Source organism: Drosophila innubila, assembly GCF_004354385.1.
Source record: "Drosophila innubila isolate TH190305 chromosome 3R unlocalized genomic scaffold, UK_Dinn_1.0 2_E_3R, whole genome shotgun sequence".
In the NCBI taxonomy this organism is placed as follows: Eukaryota; Metazoa; Arthropoda; class Insecta; order Diptera; family Drosophilidae; genus Drosophila; species Drosophila innubila.
This window is the reverse complement of record NW_022995380.1, coordinates 20118501-20136356: the sequence shown is the minus strand read 5'-3', so window position 1 is coordinate 20136356 and position 17856 is coordinate 20118501. Positions and strand designations below refer to the sequence as shown.

Here is a 17856-nt window from a genome sequence, read left to right as displayed (position 1 = left end):
TTTTAAGAAAATTTAAGACTCAAAATTACACAAAATTAAGGCAAGCATTTTAAAAATTTAATTAAATTTACAAATTTAATTTAAAAAAAAAATATACTAAAAACAACAGAAAATTCTAACAAAAATTGTGCACAAATTTAAAATACTCTAGCCTTAAAATTAAGAAATTGAAAAAAAAGGTGAAAATTTTTAAGTTACCAATTTTGTCATTTGACCTAATGTGGTGCATATTGCCAGAACAGTGAACCTTTCGGTCGGGCCAGGTGGCGACATTGTGGGTAGGAAAGCGTTTTATAGAAGAAATATTTTCGATTTTTGTAAAGTGTAATTTACAATAACCAATTGAACAATTAAACTGTTTAATTTAAACAACAAAATTTAAAAAATTGAACTATATAGTTCATGAAAGAATGAATAAGTTTACTCGTTCAGTTCAGTGACCAATTCATTCACTTGAACTTTTTTAGAACGAAATGACTCTACTCATGAACTACTTTGGAAACAGCTGATTGAAATTGTAGAAATAATAAACAATAAAATAAGTTTTGGTCAATATGCGCCGCCGAGTGGGGTTGGGTGCCATACAACAGCAAAAGTTGGCTGCAGAGAAATATAAGGATAAGGGAGCCGATTTGCAGGAATCCCAGTTGGAGCAAATGACTAAGCAATTGGATGTGTTCCGCAATAAATTAGAAGAGTTTGCCATGAAGCACAAGGAGGATATTCGCAAGAATTCTCAGTTCCGTAAGCAGTTTCAGGAGATGTGTGCTGCCATTGGTGTGGATCCTCTGGCCACTGGTAAAGGATTCTGGAGTGTGCTTGGCATGGGCGACTTTTATTACGAGCTCAGTGTGCAGGTTGTGGAAGTTTGCCTTGCTGCCAATCACAAAACTGGTGGCCTTATGGAACTGGATGAACTGCGTCGTCGACTTATAGCTGCTCGTGGTCAGAATGCAGTGCATCAAGAGATTACAAAGGAGGATATACTAATGGCGGCGAAAAAATTGAGCATCTTTGGCAATGGGTAAGTTAAACGTTGCTAGGAGATTCCCATTACTAATTCACATTACCCTGATTTTCAGTTTTGTTATCCATAAGCTGGGCAAAGGCAAATACATGGTTCAATCTATTCCGGGCGAGCTAAGCATGGAAGAAACAAACATACTCAGTGCTGCATCCAATACAGAATTGGGCTGTGTTACTCAAAAGCAGCTCATAAAAGATTTGGGGTATGGATTTATCTCAACTGCAGAGTTCTACAAATTTCTAAATATTTTCCCTATTTTAGATGGACCGACTACCGGACAAAGCAGGCACTAGACAAAGTATTGGGTGAAGGTCTCTGCTGGATTGATAGACAATCGGATGCACCAAGTTACTGGTTTCCCAGTTTGTTCCCTGGCCGCAATGCCGCATAGTTTTTCGCACAGAAATTTATTAACTATAATTATGTCAAAAATATGTCGAGTCTGTACATACATATTTATTTAGCAACTATAAAATATAAGTACATGTATATACATGTATACATAAATACTATAAGAATTTTCCGATGCCGTCTCCAGCAGGACCACTTCTCAATATTTCATTTTCGGCCTGCAGTTCACACTTTTCCTTTTGGAGGCTTTCAAATTCAGCTTCGAATCTTTTTGTTAAATCATTTACAATACTTTTGTAGTGGGATTTCATATCCTTATAAGCATGCACATAATACTCTAGTGGTGGATCGCTGTCATTCTTGCTGTAAATGTAAGAGAAATGATAAATACACAAGGGATGAATTCATATGGAATGATTACCACTTGAGAGGATGCTCTTCTTCCTTGAAGGTACATTGTTCCATATTAATGAGACGCTTGTTGCAACTCTCTACATGTGCCTCAAGTTTCTCGTTTAATTTAAGTGTCTGCTCATATTTTTGGGTCATACGATTGTATCGATCTTCCAGTGACTGCACCACGGACTTGTGCTCGGCCATCTGATGGTTGAACTACGTTGGGAATACTTTATGAGAATTGTATAGTTCATATAAGATAATGGTCAGACCTTTTCCCGCAGCGATAATATCGTCTTATCCCTTTTCGCGAGCTTCGTCTTGAGCTGTTCGACTTCATTGTCCACACGCTTGGCGGCTTCATCCATTATGTTGCCAATGTTGGTGGCCAGTTGTGTGGCTTCCTCCTTATACGTTTCCGCAAGCTTTTCAGCATCTTCCTTCTCTCGCTGGGTGGCCTCATTAATTTCGATAGCTTCTTGAACCTTTAACATGGCCATTTTCTCTCGTTTGGTGCTCTTCTCAAGCATCGCCCGAGTGTGTTGCAAGGATTTGCTGCACTCCTTCAGCTGTTTATTTAAACTACTAATCTTTGCATTATTTTCTTCCTGATTATCCATATCCTGTTTACGCTCGTTTAACTCTGATTGTAGATCTTTAATCTGTTCTCCAGAGTGCTTTTTGTGCTCTTGTAATACATGGATTAATTTCGCCTGCGTTTGTATTTTCTCCTGTTGAACATTCAGTTTGTGCTCCAGCATTTTAATTGATTTGTCATATAGCTAAAAAATTAATTTTATTTCAAAAGATAACTTTTAAATATATATTTTCTTTTCAGTTGTAATTTGAAATGAATATAAAATTAAATTTCATTTAATATTCAAATCGAATTTTCAATTTTTTTTCAACTCACCTGCTGGCTGTCACCCTTAGACAATTGTGTACGATAACTCTGCAGTTCAGTTTCCATGTTCCTAATTGTTCGATCTGCGCATTCTTTGATTTTTTCCATGCAATGTCGATCCACTTTAAATCTCTCAATTTGCGATAGCGCCTTGGACAGCGCCTCATTTGACAAACGAAGTTGTTGTTTCAAATGCTCAACGTCATCCGAGATTTCCATTTTCTGGTATTTTTCCAGTTTACTGCTCATGTTTTGATTATCGTCCAGCATGGTACTTATATGCGAATGAAGTGCAGTTTGCTCCAGTCGAAAGTTTTTCAAATCTTCGTTGGTGTTCCTCACAAGTTGTTCCACATACACGGCCACCTCCTCGGCACAGCTGCAGTAGAGCAATAGGAATTATATTGGAGGCCTTTTATTTTCAAGTATATTCTCATTTTTTTAGGTACGCACCTGGGGAACGCATAGTTATTAGCCTCCTGTGTCATTTCGATCTGTAACTTATAAATTTTTCATTTAAAATAAGCACATTATTCAATTGTATATTTGATATTATTATATCTATTCAGCTGGCAGATTTTTTACTGTCTTCTGTCAGACTTCTGACAGCTCAGTGACCCCAAAGCTGGTGTATACAATATATACAGTTAAACAAGTAATTGTTTGACCAAATAAAAAATATTTAAAAAAAAAGCATTTTAGTTTTGATTAAAATTTTTTTATTTATTTAAAAAGTTAATAAAATAATGAGATTAATTAGGTTTATTTATTTTTATTCAAAATACAAAACAAATATGCAAAATTGTATTTCGTCAAGAAAATTTCTTGACTAACTGTACATAATAGCCGGCACTGTTGTGTTCCGTCACTGTTGTCCTGGCAACGTCGTTGTGGTCAACTGTCAGTTGTTATTTCTTTTCAGTTGTCCTTTGAGATGCCGCTGTTCAACAAGAAATTCGAATCGAAACCAATTCCAGCGCGTGTAAATCGCTGTAATATTGGTTATCCCGTTGTTACCGAGGATATTGATGATTTCCGCAAGATTTCACTCAATCTGGGCAACAAGAAGCTTCGTTTCGCCGATGGCATTTGGATGCATTCGGTGCGCAAAGGAGACGTCGATGATATGCTGCGTTTAAATAAGAAATTTCGAGCATTAGAAGAGGAAAATAATATGTGCAATTTAAAAATCGAGGTTATGTTGGATTTGCTAGCAGAGCACGCAACGGAACTGAATGAATTGAAACCGAAGGAGAAATGTAAGTGGGTTAGGATAAAGACAAAGGAAACTTCAATCTATTAAAGTCTACATATATTTCATACAGAACGGAACTTCAACTAGCCCTGACAAAGGATTAAATGATGTACATAATTTTTTTATTTTAATAAATATTTACATGAATTTTATTTTCTTATAGAATTATCCTCTTCAAAATCCTTAAGTATTAAATTTAAAACATATTTTGAATCATAAATTAATTTTATAGCAGAAGGACATTCTAAATATTATATTAATTTATATAAGCAAAAAAAAAAAGGGAAGTTTGTTTTATTATAAAATGTGGGGATTATTTGTGACCCATTTTTATCGTAGTGCTAAGGCTTCAATGTACAACAACTGCCTAATCAGTTTACGAGTATATGCCTGTTGGAAGTTATCAAGTATTATGCAGAGCTCTAACAGTGCAACACCGCCTTGGACACTGGGTCGACTTTGTTGACTAGCCCATTGGGAATTAATTTGGATTTGTTGGGCTAACATTCGATTCAATGAATGGAGCTGGTCAAATTGTAAGCATTGTATTGTTGGCATTATTGTCGCCATTGGCAGCAATCTATAGACGCCATCGGAGCTGCCGCTTGGCTCCCGCTATTTATTATGCTTGATAAGCTCGTACTCCGATAACTAGACGACTTGATATGACAACCGAACACTGAAGCAGCCAAAATAAACAAATGTCGAGGGTGCAGACTACCACAGTATATGAATATACAAAATTTAAATGACTGTTCTTTCCCTCTCCCTCTCTTTATTACTCTCCAACTCTCTCACTTTTGCTGGAGGGTTAAACTTTTGGTCGAGTCAAATATTATGTGTATAGTTTAGTGCTCGATCTGTAGACAAACAATAGTGAAAAAAATTAATTTGACAAAACTGCACGTACTAACTCATATTATTATAAACTATATTTATTTTTTATTTTTTTAAGATACAAATAGTTTGCACTTTATTTTGACATTCCTTTCAGTTAAATAAAAAGAGGAAACCCACATACAAATGTTGCGGTCCTTGAAAGGATAGAAGGCTATAGTTTTCAAAATTGTCGTATTGTATTGCTAAAATGACCCTTTGCTAAATTCATCCTGCAAATTGATAAAATATGGGGTTAAAGTTTAAATATCAATCATTAGTATGAAAAACTTTGTTGATTTTTTTGATATCTGAAAATAAAAAATTTACAATATGTTATCGCTTTACTATATCATATATGTACCTAAGGGATTAATATAGAAAATTTAGATGTTTCTTAAGATATCTCCAATTAAACACAGCATAAAATAATCACATTGCTTTATCCACTAAGATAGCGAAGTTAGTAGCATATAAGTAAATAAATGTTTATTTATTAATGTCAAAATACTTTTGTCTACTATTGCAGTGTAATCTCTAACTGTACTCGTCTATGTACATAGTCGCAGTCCCATATCGGTTCACTATATCGACTACTGTATATTTACGCATTTATATTGATATGCGATAAGCGTAACTGCTTATAAAAGACACTTATTTAGTTGTTCCCTTGTTTCCAGCACAACGACAACGGCGACGACGACGACGACGACAACGACAACGCCGAACACCTCCGTCCGTGCATTCGAGGGGTAACACTTGTTCGATTCGTGTATTACAGTAGTTTGTTGATAGCCACCCGCTCGCACGGACGCACACAATACGATCGAGAATTCAATACAAAACTATAAAAACGAGTACAACATATTTGCTCAGTGGAAAACAAATTGAACAATAACAGAACAACATATTAAGGAATCACATCTACTATGTGCATTTCAAATAATTGCGAAAAATGCAACGTTTCATCAACGGGATCCAATTGACTTTGTGGATGTGGTGTTAGGTAACGAAAGTCGTCAATATCAGCAGAAAGTGTCTGTTGCTTTTTGGCGCATTCATCAATTTTAGCCATATCAGTAAAGTGTTTCATTTCGACGTGCCTTCACTTCAATGTTTAAATGATTAAAAACCTAACCAACAGTCTGTCGTTGAAGTCCATTGTCGTTGCTGGTTTTGGTTTTTAAACTTTGCCCCGTACGAGAAGTATAAACAAATTGTCAATCAAGCGCATAAATACGTATATATTTGAGTGAAATGTCGGCTACCTAATAAATGATACCTTATAAATCAATTGAGTGAATGCCAGTCAAATGGGAGCAACATTGATAAATCAAGTCCAAAAATTGATCATGTTGAGAGCAACAAAATAAACAGACTATCCAACGATCTGCTAGTCGGTGAATCGTTTAGACAATTGTGTTTTATGAGAGTTTCGTGCAGCGAATCGATCCAGATACAGATAACTTAAAAACATCTATAAATTATAATTGCTTTTTATAAAATTGCAAATGTGAAACGCGAAACAAAAAAGTTAAAAACTGATGACCAAACGTTAAATTTGCATGTTGATTTATTGTTCAGTTCGATCTTGAATATAATTTCCCAAATTTCTTCACCAATTTACAGTTGGAATGTCACCTTAAATAGACCAGTTACTGTTTATAACGTTATTACACGTGTTTAAAAATCGAATAACTCTTGACTTCCACAATCTTCAAACAACCCACGCCTTTTGATAAATGAGCATTATCGCATCGATGATTTATTGTTCTTTATAAATGGGGTCTCTCACTATTTAATAATAATGAAAACCAAAATGCCATAATTTATTTGTGAACCAAGGATTTATATAGAAATAAGTACATACATATATCTATTACACCTACATTTCTATGTGTGTTTATATATATCTGTATGTGCTCTATTCTATTTGTATGTGGATCAACCGCTTTAAATGGCCAAGTAAATAAACAAAAGAAAATTGTACACTCAGCGGCCGCCAGCGCCCAATAAAATGTGTGAAAAATGTGCGCGAAGCGGTGAAAAATGCAATGGAAAAATAAATAAATAAATAAAAACCTAAGCAGCTTCGGGTCGAGCACGAAAGTTTGCTATAACATTAAATACAAATCGATCATTTCGTGAATGGGGAAAATAATGCGATAATATCGAATTTTATACATAGTAATTTTTGAAAAGACCTGAAATTTATTATTTTTTTTTTTTTTAGAAAATTAAAAATGATTATTACGATTCCTAATGCATTGCTAATTCTCATATTACTATCACAGCTATATCCAAATGATTAAAACTATTATAAGAACTAAAATAAGCACAAAAATGTTCAAATATTATTAAATAATTCACGAATGTGCTCAAGTCGATAATCATAATTATGAAGCAGCAGTGGCAGCAACGTTTAGTAACCATCTGGTTCTTAATTGGCATCTATAAAAGGCCCCTAACGCTTGGATACTTTATCGATATTACAGGTGAGTTTAAGAGTTTAAACTTGAAAGCTTAAAATTAAATTCTCATTACTATTGTGTTTAGCATTCAAAAAACTATTGAGATGTGAAATGTTTTTCTTTGAAGAATACTTTATTTGCCGCTTACTAGAAGTCTACAAATAGAAAACTTAAATTACAATAAAAAAAAAAATCAATCATTGGCAATTCTTGCGTAGTTTATCTATTTGTTTTCGCTCTTTTTTTTTGCAACGCAATTTGATAAGATATTTTAACTTTTTTTTGAATAAGTAAACAAGAATTTGATGTTTTGATTTTTGAAATTATGTTTTTCGTGATTGCATTTTGTATAGAGAACACAGAACTGATACAACAACGTGCTGGCTACGATGTCAAGCTGCAGTGCAACCTTACGGGTCTTGTGGATGAGAGTAAGCTGGCGGAGATTAAAATACACTGGTACTTTAAGGTGGGTAGTACGAATTATATCAAGAAAAATCAGCTATTTTCGACACGTCTAAGATATTATACTCTATGAAACACAGTATGCAATTTTTGACAGATCGTTCCAATGCCAGCTATTTGATATAGTAGTCCAATGTTAACAAAATTTGGTCAGTTTGTATAAGACAACACCAAAAACACAAACTGTGAGATCAATTGAGATATTCTTAAAAAAAAAAACGACAACATTTTTCATATTAAATAGCTGTATAATGTCGTAAGGGTAACGTTCGGAAAACAAATATATAGTAAAAATAATATATATTTTCTTTTAACAGCAATGCAGTGATAACAATTGTCATCAGTTTGAATCTGTGGATGATTGGACGGCTTTGCCCTGTGAGTCCAGTCTCTGTCGTCCCGAGCTCTGGCTACGCAATGTAACCGAGCGTTATTCGGGTCTCTACAAGTGCAGCATTAATCCCCATATTTTGGATTCTTCGCAAACTGTGGACGTTCAATTGGTGCGCACCTATCAGCTGGATGTGAAGAGTAAGCGATGCGTTTAACTATCTCAAACGTTAACTAACAACTGATTTATTATCTTAGATAGTTCATTGGCTGCACCAGAGTTTCTTGATGCCTATCCCAACAATAAGACTGCGGTACAGGATAGTCGTGTGGTCTTCCAGTGTCGCGTACACAGCGAGGAGCATCCAACTATCAAATGGTTTCGTCGACGCACCTATTTAGGACATATGCCAGCTCCTGAAGCGACTCAGCCGGTATTAGGGTCCTCCAATTTCAGTGCTCATATTGTGCGCTATAATGGACGAACCTATGAGTTGCTTTCTACATCCCCAGAGAAGCTGATAAATCCACAGATCTATCTCAGCAAACTGATATTAAACAGTGTACGCCTGAGAGATGCAGGATTCTATGCCTGTGTGGCAATTAGTTATCGTGGTCACAAGATACGAGAAGCCTATCTGGAGGTATTGCCTCCACAAAATGAAGTTGATTATTGGACAGACTATAGTAACAGTGATGAGGTCGTTGCTGATGATCCCAGCGATCCTCGGGAGTTTCTGTTGCTCTTCCTAATGCCAGTAGGACTGGCAATGTTGCCCCTAAGTGTCTGGGGTGGTTATATGATCTATAAGCGATGTACGAGACATAGCGAGTGCGAGCGCATGGAACAGCAATATTCCGATGAGGAGCTCGACACGGAACGTTATGTGTTGGGTGGAAGTTGACATTGAGTCGCTTATTATAATTGGGATCTAAGACTGTGCTTAAATTTAAACTATAGCATGTACAATAAATTATAAGATAGAAAATAATGTGGATAAGCTATGTTTCATTATTTAATTTATGTGGATTTTGGTTTTTAATTAGAAGTATTCGAAAAGGCTGCATTCGGGAAGGCCTGATCGGTAGAGACTCTGTACCTAATTTAGTCAGAAATTCATAAAAAAATGTACGTACTCTCGTCAATTTTCTCTTCTTCTTCTTTTTCCCTGATACCGTGTAAATTTGTTACCTAAATTAATTGCAAGTTTATTAAAAATGTAAAAATTCTTAATCAAACTTTATCAGCCTAAAGATATAGAGGGATCAACAAACCAAGTATTGTTGTGAGATCTGTGAGATCTACACTCGACCCGACCCGGTTTTTATTGCTGATCTAGAACAGGCAAAGTTTTTATTCAAAGCAACATATTCGTTTCGCTCAAAATTCTGTACGTAAGAAATTCAAAATTATTTCTCACCTTTCATTTCCGGCAAAGCGTCCCTCACATAGCCAAAAAAAAAAAGCAGCTAACGAAACATTCATTCAACGACTTTCAAGCTGATTGATAACCACGGATTTGTTTGTACTTCTATCTATATTGGTCCCTGATGATCTATCAACTATATCTACAGTTTTACTTGTTGCGGCAGTGCGAGGTGCGTGTCTACTTTTTGCGCCTGAGCCTTAGTGTTGTGAATCAGGACGCACCTATTGAGGGAGTAGGAAACCAGGACCAATAACTAAATAGTTTCCTTCATTCGACGCAAGAATTGGCCGTGATGTCGAGTCATAGCTATCGCACTACAACCGTTGAGTATTACGAGTTCCTAATGCCCGATACCCATGAGTCGATGTTTTGGCCTTTAAATGCGGCTGAGAATTATCTGGTAGTGCCGGACGACAACAATTGCCATAACGAGCTCATCTATAACATGGTTCAATATTATCAAAGGCCGACCATCTTTGAATACAGACAACAGGATGAACCACAATGCAACCAACCAATAGCTAATTCCGACGATGAGCAAGATCATGTTGACGACATGGATAACGAATTTGATCATCAGACTGAAAATGTAGAGCCATCATCATCCAAACCAAAATGCAAACAAAAGCATGTCTATCAGGCAGAAGAAGGCTATCTGGTGGAGGAACCCACGAGTGAATCCTCAGAGGAGGATCAAGAGAGCCCTTCATAAGTTGTATGGCTCTCTATACGTCTTTTGGAACTACAGGCTCGCCCGATCGCATTGAATTTCTGTTTTTCTTTCCAATTATGTTAAATTTATTGGTTGGTTGGGTGACGAATCGACGGAATGGTTTGGACAATGAATCGATCTAGATGACATGTTCTGCAAACACAAAAGTGTTCAGGCTACCGATATATGTTAATCATATATGTATATACATATTTTATATATTTTTTGTGGGATTTTTGCTTCTTCCCTGTTCTTGAAAAAGAGGCTTCCTTTAAATAAATAAAATTATATTTTATAAATATAGCAAGTGTATAAAAAAAGCATTATACCGATGCTGTCCATCTGTACTAACAATTTCATTATAAGAGAAATGTATTTTTTTTTCAAATGAAAAAAAAAGGATAAATATTGATAAATTTGACATTCCGCAAGGAAATCGGTTGAGATTTGACAAAGTTTTGAGAATTTGAAGTTTATGAGATAGTGTCAAGAGGAAAGTATTGGACAAAAATGAGCAGTATTCGAAATAAATTAAATTTTCGAAATGACAGTATTTATTATGAACAAATAAATATTGTATTCCCCAAGAAAATTGATTAGGTTTTGACCGAGTTATAAAGTGACCCGAGTACAGGGTATTTTCTAGTACAGTATTTTGAATAGTTAAACTCTGCACTGTTAAATTTGGTATTGGGGTCTTCTATTCAACGTCTACATAATTTGATTATTAGCACATGTTTGTCGACGACCTCTCTCTCACTCTCACTCTCTCACTCGCTCTTTATCTATATCTCTTTTGCTCGCTCGCTGCTGTTTACAAAATTGCTGCTCTCATCAGTTTTCCGCTCTATAGGCTAAGCTGATATCGATGGTAGTTCAGTTGCTGAGTTGATTTTGCTGTTGTTGGACGTGTTATGTGAGCAGCTGTTGTTGTTGTGGTGTTTTTATTTTCGCGCTGGGCGAATGTGAAGAGCAAAAAAATCAACAACAAATAAACAACAACTATTTTTAGGCTGTGAAAATTTGTGTAGTTCTGTAGTGCATATATATTAATAAACTGCACTCGAAGATAAGTAGTTGAAAAATAGTTGAAACACAATGTCGACGTTCGACTGTAAATCACGGCGTGGCACCAAAATATCGGTTATATTATTGGGCAGCGCATTATGCTTTGTAATGATGGCATATTTCGTGTTTGGCGACAGCAACGATGAACAGGGCTTGAAAAAGCTGCGAATGATATCCATTGTAAGACTGACAAACTGAGCTAAATACTAAATTAGCATACGCATTAAGTATTTTGTTTGAGTGCTTCTCTTTCTTCTTCGTTGAACAGCTGTTTCGTCATGGTGCCAAGAATCCCAGTGGCTTCTATCCAAATGATCCGCATGCTGCCTATGATTGGCAGGAAGGCCTTGGAGCGCTAACACCAGTGAGTTACGAATTTTTACGTATTTAGAGAAGTTTTTAAATTCCAGTCTCTTTGCAGAAGGGCAGCCTGCAGGCTTATAATCTGGGTCGAAATTTGCGCATGCGCTATTATCGTTTACTCCCCGCGAACAGCATTTATACACAGCAGCAGTTGCTTGTGTTGAGCTCCGCCGCGGAGCGCTGTGTGGTGCGTCAAAGTCACAGCATTGTCTGTTGATAAGAAGCTTTATGTCTTATCAGTTTGGTAGTTATCTTTTAGATGAGTGCTCAGAGTGTTTTGGCCGGTCTGATGCCACCGCTGGAGAATAACAATGTGCTGCCCATACCTTGGCAACCGGTGGCCATAAATACCCTTGCACGTAATGATGACACTGTAAGTATTCTTTCTTAAATTTCAATTCCTATCTTAAAATTATGGATCAGTTCGGGTAAATGATTTGTACATAAACGTTGATACTTATTTATCTTTATCCAAAAAAAATTCAAACCGATCCAAAACTAAGCAATAAAGGATGGGATTTTAGTTGCTTTTCGATTGATTTATATTTCGGCAACACCCCTATCTATAAGATTTTTTTTAAGTTAAGAATCTTTTTAGAAAACTATTTTGCAGACTTTTGCAGTCAATTTAGAAAATTGGAGAATTTTCATTATAAAAAATTGTTTATAGCATCCCATCAAAACCTTAAAATCTTGCTTCCATCGTACAGTACTTTATCTAAAACCTTGTAGATTTACAGATAATTGCCATATAATTAATTATTCAATTTCTACAGTTGCTGGCGCAAAAGAAGACTTGCATTAAATATGAAAACATACTACAAAAGCTATACAAAACTCCGCCTCCAGAGTTGCAAAAGTTGAATGAGGACAACAAGGCGCTTTTTAAGCTGCTCACCAAGAACACGGGCAAGGTAAGCTGAAAATTAAAAATTAATAAATCCTATTCTAATAATATTTATCTGCAGAACATTTCCAATGTGCTGGATGTAGAACTCTTGTATACTACTCTAAAAACTGAAGAGGAGGCCAATTTGGCGCTGCCCGATTGGACAGAGAATATATATCCAGAGGAGATGAGACCATTAGTAGAACGTAGCTATGCTTTATTTACTGAAACACATCTCATGAAGCGCATCAAGGGCGGCGCTTTTCTTACGGAAATACTCAAAAAGATGCAAAACAAACGTAGAAAGAATTTAAGTCCAGATCGCAAGATATTTCTATATGCGGGTCATGATGTAACGCTTGTGAATGTTATGAACTCCTTGGGCATCATTGATCAGACATCAAAGCTGCCGGAATATGCTGCTGCACTGGTGTTTGAGCTACACAATAGCAAATCTTTCAGTGATGGTGATTTCGAAGTGAAGGTAATGATTTAAAAATGAAAATATTTATGAAAATATTAATGTTCGCTTTCTTCTCCTAGTTGGTATACTATTTCAACAGCGAGGACAAGTTCCCCAAGGAGTTGAGCATACCCAATTGTGATGCTCCCTGCTCGCTGACACAATTTGGAAAAACATTGGAGCCTCTTTTGCTGGACAATTATGATGAAACTTGCGAGAATCCCACAACGGACTGCAAGACTTAATTGCAAATTGTTTTAGGTTTATTACCAATTGTTGAAATTATTTGAAGGTGTAACTATGTTATTATTGTTGGGTAATATATTCGTATATTCTAGTATGTAAGACAGATTATAACAAAAATTCCTCCCAAGCATCAGACTTCAGATCAATATTTTGTAAATATATATAAATTCAAAATCTGGCCCCCTTATCCTCCGCGTACAGAAAGTATATTGGTACCTCCACTTCATCGCTAACCCGAACGATTTCTTTATGGCTAATTAGACGTATTGCTGCAAGTCCATAGAAGAGCATAGGTAGGCCTAATATAGGACGAATACGAGTTGATTTTCTAGTTGGTGCATGTATTTAATTCCTTAATTCGCTCACCCAGGTTGATAATTTTCAGGAAACGAAAGAACTTGTCCTCAAGTGAGAGATCCTGAAATTCCCGCTTGCTACAGTGATATTTCATATACGGATAGCAGGCAGTGCGCAATATATGATAGTTTGTCCCCGTATCGAGTGTCCAATTGAAGTGGGACATACCGCGCTGATCGTTTTGAACGTCTTTAAACTAAATTCACAGTATAATTAGAGTAGTTAATTTAGTACTTGGGGGAGTGTATATTTTTTTTTGGTTTTCATTTTGTTTTCTCTACTCACTTTCACGAAATACGATGTCCAAAACGGCTCCTGGCATTGTTTTAAGTAAGCTGTCAACACTTCGGAAGCTCGGGGTTTCAGCAGAATACGCGTAAGTTGCATTTTTAAATCAAAAAGCGTCTGTTTATTGCATAAACAAAAAAAATATAAACAGCTGTTTCGTTAAGTAGAGCTGCCAGACATGCGGTGTTGATAAATGCAGCACTATTCAAATAAACAGCTGTTTGGTTCAGTATTGCTGCCAGACATATAATGTTGATCTGAGAAAGCGTTGCCATCTATTAAAATTGGCGGTTATTTTAAATGTTTTAGCTCTACGCCGATGACGAAGACTTTAAAAAATCTGTGTAGAAAAACGAGGTTATCCGTACGCGATTATTCACGTATTGTACCAAGTGTGGATAAGGAGTACTTTGACCTGTTGCCAGTTCAAAATGAGAGACTATTAAACTATGAAACTGGTTCAGAGGAACGTGCCCAAGTTAAACTTGCATTAGCGGAGATTCTGAGGCGCATAGAGTCCGTGCCAATAGTAATAGACGGCAAGGAAATGCACAATAATTGTCATCTTGTGCAGAACTTGCCCTACAATAGAAATCATTACATTGCACGGTGGGATATAATTCAAAAATAATATATATTTAAATTTAAGTTTACTCTGTATAAACAACAGGTATAATCACGCAAGTCGAGCGATAATTGAGGATGCTATCGAGTTGTCTGTGTACACACAGAAAAAGTGGAATAATGTCAAGTTAAGCAGACGCATGGCCATTTGGGAAAGAGCAGCAGATTTGATTGCCACCAAATATCGCTTCAAGATTATTGCTGCTATTATGCTTGGCCAGGGAAAGACTTTAAAGCAGGCGGATATGGATGTCGCCGAACTAGTCGACTTTATGCGCATTAATCCAATATTTCTGCGTGATCTGGCAAATTTTGAGCCCGTTAATGCTGCTCCTAAGTGCTGTAGGAATCACATGGTCTTACGGGGACTCACCGGATTTGTGACAGCAATAACTCCTTTTAATTACACCAGCATAGCTGCTAACTTGGCCTATACGCCCGCCTTAATGGGGAATGTTGTGCTGTGGAAACCCTCAGATTCTGCCATGTTGTCCAACTGGTATGTCTTCCAGGCCATGCGCGAGGCAGGTGTTCCAGATGGCGTGGTTAACTTCATACCCGCTACTCCGACTACATTTTCCAAGGCTATCACCCAAAGTTCCAAACTGGCGGGCATTCATTTCACGGGCACAGCTCCTGTGCTCAAGGTTCTCTGGAGAATGGTTGCCGATCAGATAAACATATATAATAATTATCCTCGCTTGGTGGGCGAAAGTGGCGGTAAAAACTTTCACTTTGTACATCCCTCAGCGAATCCCGATGTTGCTATTGCCTGCACCATAAGAGCCGCCTTTGAGTACGCCGGACAAAAGTGCTCCTCCTGCTCGATGTTGTACGTGCCCGAGTCCCTGTGGGAGTCAAGGATTCAGGAGCCTCTTATAAGTATTGCCAGTAAACTGTTTGTCAGCGAAGCCACCTATTGTGATTGTTTCTTCTCCGCGGTGATTAATCAAGCTGCCTTCAATCGGATATTCACGTACCTCAAGTACATACATAATAGTTCCAATTGTCAACTTCTCCTTGGCGGCACCGGCACAAAGGCCCTAGGATACTATATCGATCCAACGATAGTGCTTCTCAATGATCTCGAAAATTTCTTGTGCAAAGAGGAACTCTTAGCACCCATACTCTGTGTTTACGTTTACAAGGACAACGAGTTGGAGGAGACCATGGACAAAGTGGCGGAGATTAATCGCGGTCTCACCGCCTCCGTATTTGCCACCGACGATAAGTTTATCAGAAAAGCCTGCGAAGTATTTAAATTCAATGTGGGCAACTTAAACATCAATGACAAATGCACGGGTTCCAAGGTGGGTCAGCAACCTTTTGGAGCCGGTGCCATATCCGGCACCAATGAGAAGCTGGGCAGTCCACAGTATCTGCTGCGTTGGACATCCCCACAGATAATCAAAGAGTGCTTTGTGCCGCATGTGAATGTATATTATCCCTACATGGAGATCGGTGCAAATACGTTAGAGGCAGCGACGTTTAAATCCACAATAAAACAGTCGGAAGATCCATCGGTTGAAATTGATTTATAAATTCTGACGTTGTAATTAAATAAAAAATAGTTGAATTTTAAATATTGTTAGATACTTAGATACCTAATTATATATATTCTAAGCAATAGCAAAGAAAACTCAGCTATCACAAATTATTTCGATTTTCTGATTGTTTGAATTACTATAGAAAAATCTTTTTAGAATAATTATGGAAAAATCACTTGCCAACTATTTAAATTATATCGTTGAAAAAAGAAAAGGGGTTGAAGCGCGAAATGAATAATAAATTCCAGTAATATATAATTTTGTACTATTTTTATTATTACTGCTCTTGCCTAAAGTGATTGACTGATAGATACCCTGTGATCAGTTCTGTCTTTACTTTTTAATAAGTTTTGTATTAGTTATTGGACCGTGAAACAATATTCTAAGCAAACTATGTTCATTCTAAAAGGGTTTTAGAAGTAATCATTTCCTCACAAAAAGTCATCCACGCATTTAAAAAATATTTGAATATGAGTTATATATTTTATTAAAACATTAAACAAAAAATCTTGTGCTTCTTTATAACATCTTGAAGATATAAATTGAATATATTTTAAGTGCAAAGACAACATGTTGGGACTTATAAATGGAAAGGATTTTTATGTACATCGCTTTCTTTTAGAAAAGTTGTCGTATTAATCAAACATATTTAGCTGTTACCTTTGTAATGAAGGTCATATTGAAATCAACTGGTCCACTAATATGCAGCGACAGTTTGTAGTACCCCATAGGTAACATATCGGGAAATCCATCGCCATTGAACTTACAGTGATCAAAGGTATAGGTGTTTTTTGGAAAAGGAGGCACAAATTTCCCTTTCAATATCGGTAAGTCCGTGCATTGGCCCAAATTCGAATAGAGAAAATCTTCATAGTAGTGATCCATAAATTGACTTAGTGTCTGCCTTGGTATTTGGTAGGGTAGCTCATGATAGTCCTCTTCTCTGCCGCTATAGCCACTCAACACAAGCAGTTCCATCTGTGTTAAATTTAAATGTAACCTTTCCAAAAAATAATTAACTTAACCTCACTTACCATAACTGTGTCATCGGAATCGAACTTTATATCCATTGTTCCCGAAAAACCTGATTCACTTAATGAAGTTCGATCAAGTTGTAGATTGGCATTCATTAGACTAGCATCCGATGATTTTGCGGTTACGGAAAGCAGTTCATACTTCCAAGATCTCTATTTTAGGAAACAATTAAAAAGGAGTTATCCTTCTTGATTGAACTTACCCCTGCAGCACAGCAAACACACAGATACAACAGTATTCCTAAGACAATTGCGACCGAAACCATTTTACCGATGTTCCCGATTTAAAATGAATACAGTTGGATATAAGCTTTTGACGTGCTTATATAGCTGACAATATGATATCACACACGAGAATCTAATTATAATAAAGATTGTTTATAGACCATTGTCAGATAGATCTGTAACAGAAGCAAGAGATGTAAAAGCATCGATTAACATCGATGAACCAAGTTTAGAACATGCGATTTATTGTAATAGGACATAGCGATGTAAAACAATCTGAGCTGTTTTAAATTTAGTTTTTTAGCGCATCAACCCATTTTTAATTATATATTTAATATCTAAAATATCTAGTGATAACATGAAATATCTTGTTAATAAGTTCATTTTAAGCTATCACAAATGCTTAAAAATTAGGTTGAGTTAAATGTCCAATTTTATTCGACATTTATAGTATTTTCAAAAGCTGTCGAAATAAAAAAATAATTATTAAAATCTCTTCTGTTATCTGCCAAATGTTATAATTATATTGTTGCAA

The 17856-nt window shown here is 36.3% G+C and overlaps 8 protein-coding genes across 10 annotated transcripts; 6 read left to right on the top strand and 2 right to left on the bottom strand.

Moving 5' to 3' along the window:
- The first annotated feature begins 485 nt into the window (after window positions 1–485).
- LOC117791661 (vacuolar-sorting protein SNF8) lies at window positions 486–1534 on the top strand. The gene is made up of 3 exons (XM_034631470.1): window positions 486–1024; window positions 1083–1229; window positions 1289–1534. Exons 1-3 carry the CDS (start codon window positions 555–557, stop codon window positions 1416–1418), a joined length of 747 nt encoding a protein of 248 aa, XP_034487361.1. The 5' UTR covers window positions 486–554; the 3' UTR covers window positions 1419–1534.
- LOC117791659 (interaptin) lies at window positions 1522–3207 on the bottom strand. 3 transcript variants are annotated; one of them, XM_034631467.1, is made up of 5 exons: window positions 3132–3207; window positions 2688–3057; window positions 2047–2556; window positions 1800–1990; window positions 1522–1741 (listed from the first exon to the last, which is right to left on the bottom strand). In XM_034631467.1, the coding sequence occupies exons 1-5, from the start codon at window positions 3164–3166 to the stop codon at window positions 1537–1539; spliced, it is 1311 nt and encodes a 436-aa protein (XP_034487358.1). In that variant the 5' UTR covers window positions 3167–3207; the 3' UTR covers window positions 1522–1536. The 3 variants fall into 3 exon arrangements, with proteins under 3 accessions (XP_034487358.1, XP_034487359.1, XP_034487360.1); XM_034631468.1 differs by having other exon boundaries at window positions 1803–1990; XM_034631469.1 differs by having other exon boundaries at window positions 1800–1978.
- Window positions 3208–3518: 311 nt separating this feature from the next.
- On the top strand, window positions 3519–4085 carry LOC117789941 (protein chibby homolog 1). The gene is made up of 2 exons (XM_034629151.1): window positions 3519–3937; window positions 4004–4085. Coding segments are annotated over exons 1-2 (327 nt in total). The 5' UTR covers window positions 3519–3612; the 3' UTR covers window positions 4006–4085.
- A 1499-nt stretch (window positions 4086–5584) lies between these two features.
- LOC117789939 lies at window positions 5585–9071 on the top strand. Its single transcript, XM_034629149.1, has 5 exons — window positions 5585–5815; window positions 7104–7304; window positions 7634–7749; window positions 8063–8276; window positions 8334–9071. Exons 2-5 carry the CDS (start codon window positions 7208–7210, stop codon window positions 8978–8980), a joined length of 1074 nt encoding a protein of 357 aa, XP_034485040.1. The 5' UTR covers window positions 5585–5815; window positions 7104–7207; the 3' UTR covers window positions 8981–9071.
- A 337-nt stretch (window positions 9072–9408) lies between these two features.
- LOC117789940 lies at window positions 9409–10518 on the top strand. The gene is made up of 2 exons (XM_034629150.1): window positions 9409–9597; window positions 9651–10518. The coding sequence occupies exon 2, from the start codon at window positions 9798–9800 to the stop codon at window positions 10215–10217; it is 420 nt and encodes a 139-aa protein (XP_034485041.1). The 5' UTR covers window positions 9409–9597; window positions 9651–9797; the 3' UTR covers window positions 10218–10518.
- Window positions 10519–11146: 628 nt separating this feature from the next.
- LOC117789937 (venom acid phosphatase Acph-1) lies at window positions 11147–13433 on the top strand. The gene is made up of 7 exons (XM_034629148.1): window positions 11147–11465; window positions 11554–11649; window positions 11707–11835; window positions 11908–12021; window positions 12425–12562; window positions 12617–13021; window positions 13081–13433. The coding sequence occupies exons 1-7, from the start codon at window positions 11316–11318 to the stop codon at window positions 13243–13245; spliced, it is 1197 nt and encodes a 398-aa protein (XP_034485039.1). The 5' UTR covers window positions 11147–11315; the 3' UTR covers window positions 13246–13433.
- On the bottom strand, window positions 13310–13793 carry LOC117789942 (uncharacterized protein C15orf61 homolog). The gene is made up of 2 exons (XM_034629153.1): window positions 13613–13793; window positions 13310–13545 (listed from the first exon to the last, which is right to left on the bottom strand). Exons 1-2 carry the CDS (start codon window positions 13767–13769, stop codon window positions 13415–13417), a joined length of 288 nt encoding a protein of 95 aa, XP_034485044.1. The 5' UTR covers window positions 13770–13793; the 3' UTR covers window positions 13310–13414.
- Window positions 13794–13879: 86 nt separating this feature from the next.
- On the top strand, window positions 13880–16110 carry LOC117789936 (delta-1-pyrroline-5-carboxylate dehydrogenase, mitochondrial). Its single transcript, XM_034629147.1, has 3 exons — window positions 13880–13979; window positions 14201–14500; window positions 14562–16110. The coding sequence occupies exons 1-3, from the start codon at window positions 13903–13905 to the stop codon at window positions 16054–16056; spliced, it is 1872 nt and encodes a 623-aa protein (XP_034485038.1). The 5' UTR covers window positions 13880–13902; the 3' UTR covers window positions 16057–16110.
- Window positions 16111–17856: the final 1746 nt, after the last annotated feature.

Bases quoted from the DNA above. Each gene is read 5' to 3' on its own strand.
- LOC117789939 (XM_034629149.1), top strand. From the start codon at position 7,208: ATGAAGCAGCAGTGGCAGCAACGTTTAGTAACCATCTGGTTCTTAATT. The intron at 7,305-7,633 runs GTGAGTTTAAGA...CATTTTGTATAG, and splicing joins ATACTTTATCGATATTACAG to AGAACACAGAACTGATACAA. The intron at 8,277-8,333 runs GTAAGCGATGCG...TTATTATCTTAG, and splicing joins CTATCAGCTGGATGTGAAGA to ATAGTTCATTGGCTGCACCA.
- LOC117791659 (XM_034631467.1), bottom strand. From the start codon at position 3,166: ATGACACAGGAGGCTAATAACTATGCGTTCCCCAG. The intron at 2,557-2,687 runs GTGAGTTGAAAA...TTAATTTTTTAG, and splicing joins CTAAGGGTGACAGCCAGCAG to CTATATGACAAATCAATTAA. The intron at 1,991-2,046 runs GTCTGACCATTA...TTCCCAACGTAG, and splicing joins TATTATCGCTGCGGGAAAAG to TTCAACCATCAGATGGCCGA.
- LOC117789942 (XM_034629153.1), bottom strand. From the start codon at position 13,769: ATGTCCCACTTCAATTGGACACTCGATACGGGGACAAACTATCATATA. The intron at 13,546-13,612 runs GTGAGCGAATTA...GTCCTATATTAG, and splicing joins CCTGAAAATTATCAACCTGG to GCCTACCTATGCTCTTCTAT.
- LOC117791661 (XM_034631470.1), top strand. From the start codon at position 555: ATGCGCCGCCGAGTGGGGTTGGGTGCCATACAACAGCAAAAGTTGGCT. The intron at 1,025-1,082 runs GTAAGTTAAACG...CCTGATTTTCAG, and splicing joins TTGAGCATCTTTGGCAATGG to TTTTGTTATCCATAAGCTGG. The intron at 1,230-1,288 runs GTATGGATTTAT...TCCCTATTTTAG, and splicing joins CAGCTCATAAAAGATTTGGG to ATGGACCGACTACCGGACAA.
- LOC117789937 (XM_034629148.1), top strand. From the start codon at position 11,316: ATGTCGACGTTCGACTGTAAATCACGGCGTGGCACCAAAATATCGGTT. The intron at 11,650-11,706 runs GTGAGTTACGAA...GTCTCTTTGCAG, and splicing joins GCCTTGGAGCGCTAACACCA to AAGGGCAGCCTGCAGGCTTA. The intron at 12,563-12,616 runs GTAAGCTGAAAA...ATTTATCTGCAG, and splicing joins TCACCAAGAACACGGGCAAG to AACATTTCCAATGTGCTGGA.
- LOC117789940 (XM_034629150.1), top strand. From the start codon at position 9,798: ATGTCGAGTCATAGCTATCGCACTACAACCGTTGAGTATTACGAGTTC.
- LOC117789941 (XM_034629151.1), top strand. From the start codon at position 3,613: ATGCCGCTGTTCAACAAGAAATTCGAATCGAAACCAATTCCAGCGCGT.
- LOC117789936 (XM_034629147.1), top strand. From the start codon at position 13,903: ATGTCCAAAACGGCTCCTGGCATTGTTTTAAGTAAGCTGTCAACACTT. The intron at 13,980-14,200 runs GTAAGTTGCATT...TAAATGTTTTAG, and splicing joins GGGGTTTCAGCAGAATACGC to CTCTACGCCGATGACGAAGA. The intron at 14,501-14,561 runs GTGGGATATAAT...TATAAACAACAG, and splicing joins AGAAATCATTACATTGCACG to GTATAATCACGCAAGTCGAG.